This window comes from Panicum hallii, chromosome 9, assembly GCF_002211085.1.
Source record: "Panicum hallii strain FIL2 chromosome 9, PHallii_v3.1, whole genome shotgun sequence".
Classification (NCBI taxonomy): Eukaryota; Viridiplantae; Streptophyta; class Magnoliopsida; order Poales; family Poaceae; genus Panicum; species Panicum hallii.
In genome coordinates, this window is record NC_038050.1 from 2,822,054 (window position 1) to 2,836,591 (window position 14,538).

General features: G+C 48.7%; 1 protein-coding gene across 1 annotated transcript; it reads right to left on the reverse strand.

Moving 5' to 3' along the window:
* Positions 1 to 711: 711 nt before the first annotated feature.
* Positions 712 to 2,887, reverse strand: LOC112875973 (translation initiation factor IF-2-like). Its single transcript, XM_025939987.1, has 7 exons — positions 2,830 to 2,887; positions 2,496 to 2,758; positions 2,087 to 2,425; positions 1,804 to 2,009; positions 1,573 to 1,742; positions 1,355 to 1,502; positions 712 to 1,207 (listed from the first exon to the last, which is right to left on the reverse strand). Exons 2-7 carry the CDS (start codon positions 2,531 to 2,533, stop codon positions 783 to 785), a joined length of 1,326 nt encoding a protein of 441 aa, XP_025795772.1. The 5' UTR covers positions 2,534 to 2,758; positions 2,830 to 2,887; the 3' UTR covers positions 712 to 782.
* Positions 2,888 to 14,538: the final 11,651 nt, after the last annotated feature.

Below are 14,538 nucleotides of genomic sequence, written 5' to 3' on the forward strand. Positions count from 1 at the left end.
TCCGACGATATCATGATCGCAACATTAAGGAACGGTCGTTTAGCGTAGGCGACCTCGTCCTTCGTCGCGTTCAGGATGAGTCGGGTTTGCACAAGCTTAACTCAAGATGGGAGGGATCGTTCATCGTCAAGAGGGTTACAAGACCAGGATCTTATCGACTACAACACCCCGATGGTCAGGATGTACCCAATTCGTGGAATATCCAGCACCTGCGACGGTTCTACCCCTAAGCAGACTCGTTTTCAATTCCTGCATGCGTCAAGGGCAAGTTTTTTCTTTTCTGGGTCAGTATGGCGGCTTTGTGCCACATGACTCGAAATGTCAATTCTTGAATACAATGCGGCGGCGTTTGCCACGCTCAAGCTTTATACAAATCGACTACGTGCTAAGTGGCACATGGGTCGTCGCGATGATAATCGTGTTTTTTCAAAATGGTTAGGCCCGTCTGGCTTGGGTTCTCTCTAACTTGTTTGACATGTCCGCATGATAAGCTACTCCTGCGGTTGTTACACTTCAGGGTAGTTTTTCGACTGTTTGCCACGGGCATCCCAGTCATCGCGCCACAAACCGCGCGTTCCGGGCACGATTGGATCCCTTCGCTTGGATCTTATCTAGTTCACCCGATGAGCTCTCGTGAAGGGCTATACCAACTACTCTCTGAGTCGCTGCACTCAGAGGTAGCATGTCCCTACTATAAAGCAGACAGGGCTCTTAGACTTCATATACGTCTACAAGAGAACAAAGGTAGTTTCTTATATTACAAAGTCATGTACACTAACGGTTCAATCCTGGACCATGTCTCCCACAATTTTTTCAGCCACCGGCCGGACCTCTAGCAAATACTCGCGGAAGTTTTCGTCAGTACAATCAGCAGCTACACCCTCCGCGAGTACTTCTAGCCGAGCCTTTGGCCAGAAGGACTTCACAAGGCCCAGAGCATGACCCACGTATGATGTGGCCGACTCGGTGATAAAGTTGAGGATCTTTTGCGGCGCCCCGCGAAGTCGATCTAGTAGTGGTGGCCCGTCTTCAGTGCCGTCTTCCCGAGGGTCCACCATCTCTACAAGTTCCTGGGCCGCCATCTTCAAATCATCGAGTTCTTTCTGGTGCTGCTCTCTTTCTTCGCCCAAAGTCTTGATCTGCTGGAGACAGTCGACGAACTGCTTCTCCGTGTCGGCCATCACTTTCCGCAGGTTCTCGACTTCATCTGCGCGGCGATACAGCATGTTCTTCAAATCAGTAAGCAATTCCTCTTTATAATTTACGAGTTTTTTAAGTTCTGCGATGATAAACAGGTTTCAGACCATGGAGTTATCGACTGCGGGTACGATTTCGAGAATCGAATTCCTCGTACCTTGATGGGCTTTCCGCTGCTCCTTGAGTCGGCCTTGGAGCTCGGTGATGGTTTGCTCGAAGCCGACCCGCTCCTGCATTAGCTCGTTGATACGCCTGGTGGACTCCTCCAGCTTCACTGCCCGCTCATCAGCTTTTTGGCTCATATCCTGCACGATTCCGGACGTCAGGAACAGACAACTTGAGCATACAGTTACCAGCGATTTAGACAAGATTTACCAGGGCAAACTTATCGATCGCAATGTTGATTATTTGACGCATGCGGCTCAGGTCGTCCCTTGGGAGGTGCATCATTTGGAGTGTGTCATCGTTCTCTCCTCCAGGAGTTGGCAGCACGGTTGCTTCGTTAGAAGCACCCGCACCCTCCAAGACTGACGGCGGTGTGATTTCTGCAAAGGACAAGTGTTTAACAAAGCGACGATTACGGCAAAAGGCAGCTGGATCCTTTACCGGCAACTTCGGCGGGTATGGTAACGGCGGCCTCGACTTGCTCATCACCAGCGGCTTCGAGTTCCGCGTGCTGGAGCTCGGGCAGCGGTGAGCCTGGCAGGGCTACATCTGCCCTCTCTGCTGGCTCCGGCGCGTTGGCTTGCTCGGGCGAAGGCTCGGGGGCTGGTGAAGCCAACTCGAGTTCCGGCGTAACCGCAGCTGTTGATCTGTTTAGAACAGCAGCACAACACCTTTACTGTGATTTCCACACATGGCCAAGGGCCGGGTCCAGAGCGTTACTTACACTTGGGATCGGATCATTGTTGGTTTCCTCAACACCAGCTTCAGGGGTTTCCTCACCACACTACTCGTGGCCGGAGGTGCAGGTGTACAAGTCGAGGGGACTGGCAGCGCTGGCGTGGCGATCGCCGCAGCACCCACTGCTGGCGGTGGAGCTGTTTCAGTCGAGGGCGCGAGCTGCCCCGATACAGTGCCCGCCACGGCGATTGTTACATCATCTGTATGAGAAGGCGACGGGTCCGCCCTATCAGCTTCTGTGGGTCTGATTTCTGGTGCATCATTCCCGGTGGGGGGCACTTCGGCTACCCTCTGGCGCTGGGGGCTGGGCAAAGAAGACGAAGGACTGCAAAACAGTGTTGTTATCAGTATTCAGCAAAACAACTCGATACCTTTATAGTTTGACAAGAACTTACCCGGCGAGGTCAGCGGTGCTGGCTTTGCGTTTCCGCATTTCCCGGCGCGGCTGGGGAATTAGAGGTGCGTCGTCAGATAATTCCACGGATGATCCGGAGGAGTCGTTTGCTTGCACCCTCTCCCCGGTTGCCTGGTTACCCGCGGTCGACTCGCTGCCAGCAATTTTTTCTTTCTGTGCTTTGGCTGCAGCGCTGGGCAACAGGTGATAAGCTCGAGGCAGATCGGGTTGCGGCGGGTAACTTCGATACAACGCCGTTACATCCTATGTTAAGATAATTAATCTATCTTAACTCTTCATATCAAAAGGGGAAGTCGAGAAGTCGAAACACTCACCGATGGTGGTCGATTCTGGGCTGTAAATCCCGCTGGAACATAAGGGACGGCATCCACATCCAGCAGAATTCGCTTGACGCGACCAAGCGCAGCATCATCTCCAAGCTCTTCTGCGCACATACGGGATGGGTCTTCCACCAGCCCCCGGGCGGCCCCCCTGAGGTCTTCTAGCTCCTTCTGCCGCTGCTCGTCCTTCTCGCCCAGCGCCTTGATTTGCTGAAGACAGTCGACGAACTGTCGTTCAGTGTCGCCGATCACCTTCTGCAACCTCTCGACGTCATCTGTACGCCGATACAGCAGGTTGTTCACGTCAGTAAGCAGCTCTTCTTTATATATTAACATTTTCCTAAGTTCTGTGGTGAAGAGCTTTTTCAGAATCCAGTATAAATTGATAAGTACAAGTACTCGAGGGGAGCAATGGCTTACCTTGGTGCGCTTTCTTTTGCTCTCTGAGCTGCTCCTGGTGCATGCTCTTTTGTGCCTCGAGCGCCCTCTTCTGTTCCTCGAGTTGTCGTTGGAGCTCGGAGTTGGCTCTCTCGAGACACAAGTTTTTCGTCCTCTTGTCGTCGACGCGCTTTTCCAAAGCAGCGAGTTCTTGGTGATCACTCGCAACTTCCCGCAGTTTTTCTGATTTCTTCTGGGAGTTAGTGATCACATCCTGCATAAGAGAAGAGATCGAGTCAAAACTATTCGACAGCGCATACAAGCAGACAAGTACACGGGACTTACCATGGTAAAGTCATACAGTTCATTGTAGGCTTTTCTGAAGCCCTTTATGTTCTCGGCTGTCAGTCTCGGGTCATCCATCAAATTGGTGTTGATGATGTCCTGGCATCCGGGCCCGGCACACAGGGCCTTGATTCCCCTCGGGAGCACCAGCGACTCCGGAGAGTAAGTCCACTTGATAGGTGATGTAACTGATGATGTGACTTCTGGGCCCTCAACCTTTTGCTTCTTAGGAAATATCTTTGACATTACATATTGTAGGCTATGATCAATTCTGTACAGCAAATTAGTTGACATGAGCCATAAATTATAAAATCGATCAAGTACCTTTCAAGAAAACCTAACATGCTATATATTATATGCTGCTTGGAAACTAAAAAGGGATGATTTATTGGAGTTAAAATTAATGGGGCAATCTAGGCACTTCAGAAATTAAAAATTAATCATCTTCACATTATTGTGGTCGGAGGAACCAGAAAACTAATATAACCACATAAGACAGAAAACATACATATAGCATGTTATGACCATCCAGTAGCCAAGGTTGTACAGAAGGAGATTACATGGAATGGTAACAATTTAAGTGATGAAATCATGCAACTAATACAGCGAAATGATGGCATTGTCAAAGCAAGATGACCCAACATGGCATGTTGTTTCATGCAAGAAAATGTCAAAAGCCAGTGCGGCACATGCTACAGTAGATCGCTAAGGGCCGGCTACCTCACTTCTGAATACCAGGGAGGGGAGGTGTTGGAAAAATATTCTCCCAGATTTGGTGCATGTGTTGTGCAATGTTGCACACTCACACTAGCTTAAGCAATACTGATGCCATAACTCAAAAGAGGTAAATTTGCAGTGATAGAAAATTAAATTGAATAATGCCTTAAGTTTGTTGAAAAGTCTAAGATAATGCAATAGTATAGAATGAAATGAGTGTGAATATTTCAAGAAAATAGAAACAAAACCTGAGTTTCTCCAACGGAGCACAGCCCAAATCAATGCTACAAATAGGGCAGCAGCAGACTTCCTTATTTATGAACTCTTCCGATATGCACTTCCTGCAAACTGATTAAAAGTACTTATAAAATTAATGGCAGAGGCACAACTATGATTTACAGAGAAAATTTTTGGAAGTTCAAATCTAATATAGATATAGAAGTCCTTATTTTTTGGAAGTTACAAATCTAATATAGATATAGATCACACAGCTGGCACATCCAAAGGGGAAAGGTTGCATGGCTTGATGAGAAAAAAAAATTCAGCGATTACAAATTAGTTAGCATATCTTACTGTTAAGGCTAAGCACATTGATTAGTTATAAAACATTAACAGAAGTCCTTCCCCCTCTCCAGCTCTCCCTTAGTCCCTTTGGCCACATGCTATAGCACCACGCCACAAATAAGTCGTTTCCTCACCAAGGAACGTAACACAGAATATTTCTCGGAGGTTATTGCAGAATCTCCAGAGCAGGATAAACAAAAAAAAAACATTTTTGCCGTATAAAACCTTATAATTCACACATAGGTATCAGCTTAACATATTGCAGAGTGTACATTAACCAAGAAGGCCAACTTTACAAAGACACTGGAACACTCACAGGACCTCTAAAGGTACAGGTTGCCCCTCGCTTCCTAACATTTACTAATTTCAGATGGCAAGCATCAAAAGATTACCATGTTAACTTTTACCTTGGGTGCGAACTATAAAATCATCAAACCACACAATCATATAGTTACTATTTAAAACAAGCCCACTCGACAAAGCTCCAAGAACATACACCTATTCCTAACACGTTCGTAGAAAGGCTCGCAACAAATCTTGCCGTATAAGCGGGAGCAATCTAGAAAAAAACCCTTCCCCATGTTTATGATGTTAATGCAAGCCTCCATCACCACAAATCCCCAATGAAAATATTAAGTACCCTTCATGAATAAGAAACATTTAATTGAACATTAAAGCTAGTACATCCTCCTGGTAAAAGCAGAAGCCATGTGATTTCTCATGGACCACGGCGTATATAGGTAGAACCCGCCACTGTTCATGCAATCGATCGCTCATATCACCTCAATTCCCTAATAAAAACAGTGCAAAAAGGTGAATCCAACCTTCCATCCCGGAACGGAGCATTAGCGCGTAGCCTCTCCACAACAAACTTACACAGTATGTGAATTTCACACACCAAAAATGGCTCATGAAATTCTCAAAGCTTGCAACGACCTAAGCTGCAAAAAGTTCAAATCTGAAGCGCGGGACGATCGCCGGGACCACCTTCCACGTCTCACGACGCAGCAGCCCCCAAAAAGGGCTTTGAGCCACAGAACCCAAGCAGACCTACACGCACGGCAGTTACGGAAGGTTGGCGGCACCGGATGAGTACTCACAGGTGTGGAGGCACTCGGTGATGGTGGCGGCGTCGCGGAGGAGGCGGTCGCAGAGTGGGCACGTGAGGCACGCCGCGAGCGCCGACCGCTTCAACCTCACCACGTCCCCGACTCCTCCGTCCCCTCCCGCCCCAGGCGCGGCCGCCGAACCTGTCGCCTCGCAAGCGAGCACGGCGCTCTCCATGCCGCCGGCCGGAAGAGCCCGAGAGGCGCCGTAGGGACGGTTTCGGGGCTTCTCCCCTCCCGGCTCTCCCCCGCGTCGCGCTCGCACGAAGCTTCGATTTCCTCGGCCCGGCCGCGGACAGCGCAGCTAGCCGTGCGCTTTGGGTGGTTTGGGTGGGGACGAGCGGAGACGACGCGAGACAACGAGAGTGACAACGCGTAGGCGTATCGGTTTACTGGGCGTGGTTTTCTGTAAGAGTAAATTACACAAGCGGCCCTCAAATTTGCCACGTTATATCATTTCGATCCCCAAACTTTAAAATGCACATTTAGCTTCATAAACTTAGCTTCGTGTTGCAATCTTTAAACTCGCAAATTGTATATTTAACTTTCTAAACTTATCTTCGAGTGTCGTCCCGATCCCCGAACTTGTTAATTACACATTTAAATCCCTAAACTTACGATATGTACACCTTCTTTCTTCCCATAGCCATGTGTCGGCGCAAGGTGATAGGAGGATGAGTCCCGATCTTCCTACGGTAAATTTGATTGGTGGAGAACTCGACGTTGATGAACCAAAGCTCCGAACGAACAGAACCTCGCAATCACTGCACCACTGCTCCGTTGGTTATCACCCGTGTCATACGAATGACCTCACCACGAAGGCTTATCCCTGCAAGCGCAATCAAGAACACAAGCAAGAACAGGAGATGCAATCAAACAAACTTGATTATGAGATGGGGTCTCACAAACCGACGAACGACGACACTGTTTGATGATAGATTGAATCTAAGCAAAATCCAAACCCTAAAGTGGCGACGGCTACTGAATAAAAGGGAGTTAGGGGCGTGCAAGTCCCCTGGACGCAACCCTAACGAGCTCCAACACGGTACACAGGCCAACGGCCCAACAGACGGTGACACAGCACCCCGACAGATTTTGGACGCCCACTTGTGTCGACGATTCCCATCAACTCAGAAGGAATTTTGAGGTGGGACCGGTACCATTGGAAGCTCTATGAAATTCTGGTTCCAACCATATAGAACGTCTAAATCCGACTCCGTATGTGGCCAGGGCGTCAGTTTTGGTGAAGTCAGGTTCTGAAATCCGAGGTGGATTCGAAGTCGAGTTGGACATGGACTCCTCCTTGGTGTGGACGTCCTAGCTCCTCCTCCTTGACTCCTTCGCCTTCTCCAAGTCCTTGCTGGTCCTCTCCATCGTTCCTAATCAATAACACATGCATGGAACCAAGCGTAAGTTCTGAAAAATAATTGATAAGGTTAGAACGTACCTGGAGATCCAACTGACGCACACGTGCTCTAGTGATCGGTCCTTGCATTGTATGCAAATGAGAGATGTCCTCATCATAAGGGAACGAGGGTCCCCCGGCTTTGGACAAATCAAGGATAAATGGGTTAAAAAGCTCTGCTAACCCATTAGCAGTAGCAGTAATGGGCCAAACTGAGGCGTCTCCTATAGGACCCGAGACTGTGGGAGACTAAGCACCTCCCCGGAACGGGGCGGTTCCTTCGTGGAGAAGGGATCGCCTCATGGCGCATTTAATGCGCCCGTCCTGCTACAACCGGATAAGACCTGTGGGCAGTGCGCCTTCCCCGTAAAACAACATGATTACTAGGGAACATGCTCTCAGACGGCGTGGCAACGAGAACAAAGGGAGCATCCCCTCCCAGGTCATGTCGCATCATCCCAGGTCATTTCGCATCACACTATCTGCCGGGAAGTGGGAGCTATACGTGCCCTCCATGCCGTTGATCGCTCAAGCGGCTCCACATCTGTCGTCTGCATGTGCTGTGTGCTTATGAAAGGACCGTGATGTCGCCAAGAGGAGAATGAATAAGCGCATCTCACTCCAAGGCAACGGATAAAATTCACTTCCCGCCAAATCCGAAACCTCCGGGTTAGTGAATCCGGAACTTCCGGATTTGAGCAGGGCAGTAGATGAACTCGGAACTTCCGGATTATGGAAATCAGAACTTCCAAGTTCACACATAGCAGAGTGAACACAATAAATTTAGAGCGAGTAAGTTCAAACCCCCCAAATGCAGAGTATGCTTAGTGAAGTTTCTGAAATAGATCCACACAGTTTCTGCACACAGAAACACTACCAACCAAGTAGATCAACCAATATAACAAATATCACAAAGAGTGCAATGGGAGGCAAAAATGTGGGGGACACAAAGATTTATTTTTACCGAAGTTCGAATTCACTGCTTGCTACCAAAACTGCTACTAAAGCACAGTAAATCCTACTCTCCATTGAGAAACTCTTTAGAGAAACTCTTTAAGATGTGAGTCTATTTCACCTCGCTTCCACCGAGCCGGGTCTTCTTCCAACCACTTCCCCAATTCACTAAGCTTGCTTCTTTCCTTGCGGAGACGAAGCGCAACGTGCGCAAACTTCTCGCGGTTCACTACACGATTGGGAGCTCGCCGGGCAACACCTAACCGTCTAGGAGCCAAAGCTAAGATATTACACGAATCACACAATGTCATAAAGAGAGGTTGGGGAGAGCTCAACAAGGCTATGAAGCTTTCTTAGGACGACCAGCAAGCAGCAGAGTAATGGCTGGAACATCAACACACCAAGGAGGGGGCTCAAGAGTATAAATAGCTGGGTCTAAAGAAACTAGCCATTATGTGACAGTTAGAACCCGGAACTCTTGGATTTTCATACCCGGAACTTCCGAGTTTTCAAACCTACTAGCTGTTAGTGCCACATATGCAAAACCCGAAACTTCTGGTTGGGAAACCCGAAACTTCCAGGTTGCCTTTGTTAATTCCACCTAATATGCACTCGAGTCTTTTGTGTCTCTCTCAACTTACTTGGATTACTTGAGCACTGAGATAAAATCAAAATACAATATGATGCATCCTTCTTGATAATACTGCACACCTATACTCAAGATCAAAGATAGATTACATTTTAATCATTCGAGTTTCTCAAAAGTGTACCATGTCGTACCTTGATCATTTTTAATCTAAGTAGTGCAGCGAACTTGGTTTCTATAACTTGAGTACAACTTTCTTGAGCTTGTGACTTGAACCATTATCTTTGAATGAATCTACTTCTAGTTCAAATCAACATCTTTATAATAAGATTGTAGAAAGATTGATACTTGCTAATATAAACACCATATATGACCAAGATTGTAGAAAGATTGATATTTGTAGAAATTCATGCAAATTTGCTGAGATTTTTTAAAACGCATTCTCAATATGATAGCCGGCTATTTTATTTTTGAGTAAATTGCACTCCAAATCCTCCAAATCCCCAAACTTGTACCGCAGTTTCACCTAGATCCCCAAACTCTCACATTTGAGTCCCTAAACCGTGTTAAGTGGTCCATCCCAGAATCCAAACACACCACGCGAGCATCCAACGCCGACGTGGCATGCCACGTGGTGCCACGCTGGCGAATATTTACAAAAATCCCCTTATATAGTTATATCTTCTCCCATTTGCTCCTCCTTGCATTTACCCCTCTCCATTTCTTCTCTGTTCATCTCCTCCCCCAAATCAAATTAGTCGTTTGAAGGTCCTCACATCGCATGATGAGCTCAGATTGGTGCAGGGGAAGGACTACAGGATTCGCAGTGAGGTCAGTACCTTGTCCATGTTGGACACTCTCGACGGACGCTCCACCGGACGGCCGTGGCGACCGGTGGGGTGCTGAAGAGGAGCCTAGACCAGGTGGAGCGGTGGCAGCAGGCGCTCTACCTATGCGTCGTGGCGCATGCGCAGGCCGCACGGTAGACATCGGGGGCGTGCTGGTGACGGCGGCCTCGCGGGGCTTGGGTTTCTTCGGGCGGCCGTCGGGTGGCTTTGCCGGGCTCTTGCCGCAACCGTCGTTGATGCTCTCGTCACTCACCACCACGTCACGCATGACGACACCGCCGCCGCTGACGTCGGTAGCCTCGTCGCGGCAACAGCTGTCCCCAGTGCTATTCCCCTCCATCTCCCCATTTCTCTCTTCTCCCAGCTTGGGGCGAGCTGAGCTCCCTCTGTCGCCGCCCGCAATACGCCGGCCGCACTCCCTCCCTCTCTGATTCCCTGCGCGAGAGCCTCCCCTACCTCCTCTTCTTACCTTTCCCGCCACTTTCCCCATCCGTTCCAGCCGTTTCCTGGCAGGAATCGCCTCCGCCGACTGATTGCCATTGAAGTCTGCCGGAGCTCCGAGCAGACGCCGACGAACCGCCTCCGACCTTCCTTTGTCCGAGCCGAGCCCATGGTGAGCACCGCGCCACCGCACTCGTCCTCCCCAACCCTTTTTCCCACAGCCTCTCGCACCGCCGCGGCCGACCTACGGCCGCTCCGCGTGTCACAGGCCGCCTCCGCGTGGCCCTGTGCCATGCCGCAGCTGCGCCTTGGCATGATGGCTGTGGTGCCGCTCCGCTCTGTCGCCATCAGGCTCGACGCTGTCGGCCCACGGGTGGGTCAAGCCACCGGCGGTAGCTAGCCCTCGACTCAGCATTTAGAGGGAGAGAGGAGCGAGAAGATGGAACTTTACTGTGGGATTTTTTAAATATTCGCCAGTGTGGCACCACGTGGCATTCCATGTCGGTTTTGGATGCCACGTTTGTTTTGGATGCTCACGTGGCGCGTTTGGGATCTAGATGGACCACTTACCACCGTTTAGGGATCCAAGCGGACGATTTGAGAGTTTAGGCATTTAGGTAAAACTGCGGGACAAGTTTAGGGATCTGAAGTACAATTTACTCTTTATTTTTTTATCTCAGCGCTCAGTCGGAAATGGACGCTAGAGATCTCTGCATGATTCGTGCCATCTATCTCGGGCTGTGCTGTTCCTGCAGGGCCTTTTGCTTTTGGCCCATACCGAGTACGGATCATGATCGGGGTAAGAAATTGGCCCACAACCTGGACCTAGTAAGACAGAAACACGGTATGGGTCCACACACTCACTACGAGTCCGGTGGACCAAAAGAAATACACTGGTGAGTCCAGTCCAGTGGCCCAAAAAGAAACAAAAAGCTCGTTGGGCCCAGCAAGAGTACAGTCGGTACATCGTGCACCATGAGTCCGTGACCGACTCGAACCAGCATCACCACCGTACCCATCTGGAATAGAGTGTGTGTGGACGAACAGAGGTACAAGGACGAGGTACTTGCACCATGGGTCCATGCACCATGCTTAACTTAACAGTTAATCCAGGCAGCTACTATAACCATGGGAGATTCACACCCAGCTACATCTTGGGACGCAAACATTCACCCAAAGAGCAAGCAAATAAAGTTTAAACCAAAGATATCACCCAAGATGTTAAATAAAATGAAAATTGTCTACACTTGCATATGTTGAGGCATTCATAGATCTTGCCATAAACCTAGAAGACTAAGAGGTTATTTGGTTCCTGGCCACAACTCACCACGCCATTGTAGCGTGGCGGGTGTGGAGCTCAGAATCGGCGCCACAACCATGTGGCGTGTCTTCCCGTGGCTAGGAACCAAGCATGTCGTATATCATAGAAACAGAAAAGTTATTAACTTGGCAAATATTCCATTGGAGAAACTGGGACAACGAGCCAATAGTGGCGACACTACCTGAAAATTGGCTCAATTGTGCATCGGCAGTAATTCAATTTTGTTACCATGAGGAAACAACCTTTTGCTTGCAACAAATGTTGGTTTTCTGGCGGATCTTATCTGACTTGACACTATCTTCTCCCCTACCTTGCTTGATGTTACCTTGCTGAAGGATTGGCAGGGACTACAGACAGATAACAATGATCATCACCTGGAGCTGGAGGATTGTACCGGCACTCGTACGACAGCAGCTGCATCTGATGCATGTTGAATGTGATCATCCAGTCCTCAAAACGACAGTACTTAACCTCTGCAGAATGAAGTGGCTGACACCAACATCCTTGGCGCTCACCATTGGGCACAGCGGTGCCGACCGAGGCAGCGGCGAGTCCCGGAAGTTCGGGAGCGTCCAGAGCTCATCGTTCACCCGGAGGACACCGACCTTCACCCACTCCGCCGGCGTCTTTATCTTATTGAGAACCCAGGTGGTGACCGTGAACCTGGTCTTCAGTCTTCGGGTTTCGAAGCGGCCATTGTCGACATCGACGAACTTGACGAGGCCCTTGCACGCGCCAACCGTGCTTTTTACCTCCGGGAACGTGCGTCGTTGATCCACGATGTCCTTCCAGATTTCGATCTGCGGCAGGTGGATGAGCTTCAGGGCAGTCGGCAGCGACATCGCAATGCAGTATGCCGCGGTGGAGGTCGACCCAGTACATCACCGATCCGTCGGCGGCTAGCACTTTGTCCGTGAACCACTCGAAGGGCTTGAGAGAGCGTCGCCGTCGTAGGGCATGGCGAGCGGCTTGTGCTCGCACAGGTCGGTGGCTGACGAGTAGCGGAAGAGGTAGGGCACTTCCAGCCTGGGCAGGCCCGTGACGTCCACGGAGCGGCCTTCAGCGAGCGCCGCCCGATCGATGCCTTCGTAGGTACGAATTAGCTGCAGTTCCGCAACGATGAACTTGTCGCCGAGGGAGACGACGCCAGCGGGGCGCGTTAGACTGCGGTCGCAGGGAATGCGACGGAGCCATGGGCGCTCGGGGTCGGCCCTGTAGACGAACCAGTCAACCGAGCAGTAGAAGGAACCGGCGCACGGGATGGCCATTTGGATGAGGAGGAGATCGCCGTGGGCCGCCACGACGCGGGGAACCCTGACCGGCCGCTCGTCGGTGCGCATGCGCACAGGAAGTCGCGGGGAGGGAGGGAGGGAGGGAGGGGGGGGGGGGGGGGGGGCGCAGGCGGAGAGGCGGATCTCCAGGCCGTTGCTCGTGGTGGAGGTGGCCGCCGCGGTGGTGGCGGGGTCACCATCTGGCCGGCAGGCAACTCGGCTAGAGGCTTCTGACTCGGTGACTCCTGTGGAACGGGCTTGTTCGCGACTACCGTTTCAGTGATCCTGTCATCGTCCCTTCCGATTTCCTCCAAAGAAAGCATAGTTCACGCGATGGGAGGAAGGTCGACGAAGAACCCCGTCCTGCAGCAGGTCTGATTTGCTGTTTCCCTGTGCTCGTGTCCTATTGTTTAGGATAGGAGGACAATAGTTTTTTTCCCTCAAAAAAATAGTTTTTTCTTACTCTCTGAATGGTGAATGACTTGACAATAACGGCTAAGGGTGTGTTCGTTTTCTGGGGTTTAAATTTTAGAGGGGTCACATCAAAGAGAATCTTATCATTTAGAAGTATTAAATAAAATCTAATTACAAAACTAATTGCAGAACCACAGGGCTAATTCGCGAGACGAATCTAATGAGGTATATTAGTCCATGATTAGTGGATGATTACTGTAGCATCACTGTGGCAAATTATGGATTAATTAGGCTCATTAAATTTGTCTCGTGAATTAGCACCCATCTGTGCAAAAAGTTTTATAAACAGATTTTATTTAATACTTCTAAATGATAAGATTCTCTTTGATGTGATTGATCTAAAGTTTAGAGGGGAGGAAACGAACACATCTAAGCCGAAAAGTTCATGACCTGGGCTGTTTTTTTGGGCCGGCAGCCGACTTCACTCTGACACGCCGGGCCGCCGGGCATGGCAGGGACTATATATCGCCTAGGCTACAAAATTCATATCCATCATATGAAGAAATCCTACATAGGCTGATGGTGTGAATTTAGCTCAATATCACAATCCGATCTGTTATCGTCTCCTTTTTCAGTTCGGTGTTCTATTTCTCGCGGCCCAAAACATGGTGTACCAGCCTAGGATGTTACCGGTAACTAGCAGCATCTGATTCCCTGCCGCCGCTGCAGGCCTTGTTGCAAACTTGCGATGGGTGGCTCGGCTGTTTTTTTCCTTTTTTATTCGTGTTTTGTTTTTGTTGTTTCTTTTGTCTTCTTCCGTGCTTTCTTTTCTTCTTTTTCTCTTCCGTTACTTTCTCTTTTTTTTCCTTTCCATTTTGCTAATCTTGTTAGTCAAGTTTTATTTGACTCAGTCCGCTGATAGATTTCATACTCTTTTTTTCTTTTCTTTTTGAACCCTCGCAACTTTCTTCTTCTTTTTTCTATATTCATTTTGTATTCTTAAACTTTTGTCCTTTCTTATATTAATTTTTCTATTATATTTTGTTTCCTTCTAATTTTAAACTTTATTTTTTTCTTATAATTCTCCATATCCATACATGAATAGAGTATGGTTATTATTCCAAAATATATTTTTTAACTTATATGAATTTTTTTTATTTGGAATACTTTTCTCAAAATATTTTATTTTTATTTGATTTAGTTATATTTGAATACATTTTGATCACTCTTATAGAATAATTACACATGCACTCTTATAGAATAATTACACATCGCATGTGTGATTAAAAACTTTTCTCCTGAATCATATGCTCTACGTGAAAAGAGCTGACATATTTATTTTCTATACTGACT

What these genes read in the sequence shown, in the direction of transcription:
- LOC112875973 (XM_025939987.1), bottom strand. Translation starts at nt 2,533, where the DNA reads ATGCGGAAACGCAAAGCCAGCACCGCTGACCTCGCCGG. An exon ending in AGCACCGCTGACCTCGCCGG is followed by an intron (nt 2,426 to 2,495) that starts GTAAGTTCTTGT and finishes ACTGTTTTGCAG; the next exon opens with TCCTTCGTCTTCTTTGCCCA. An exon ending in CGATCGATAAGTTTGCCCTG is followed by an intron (nt 1,503 to 1,572) that starts GTAAATCTTGTC and finishes GGAATCGTGCAG; the next exon opens with GATATGAGCCAAAAAGCTGA.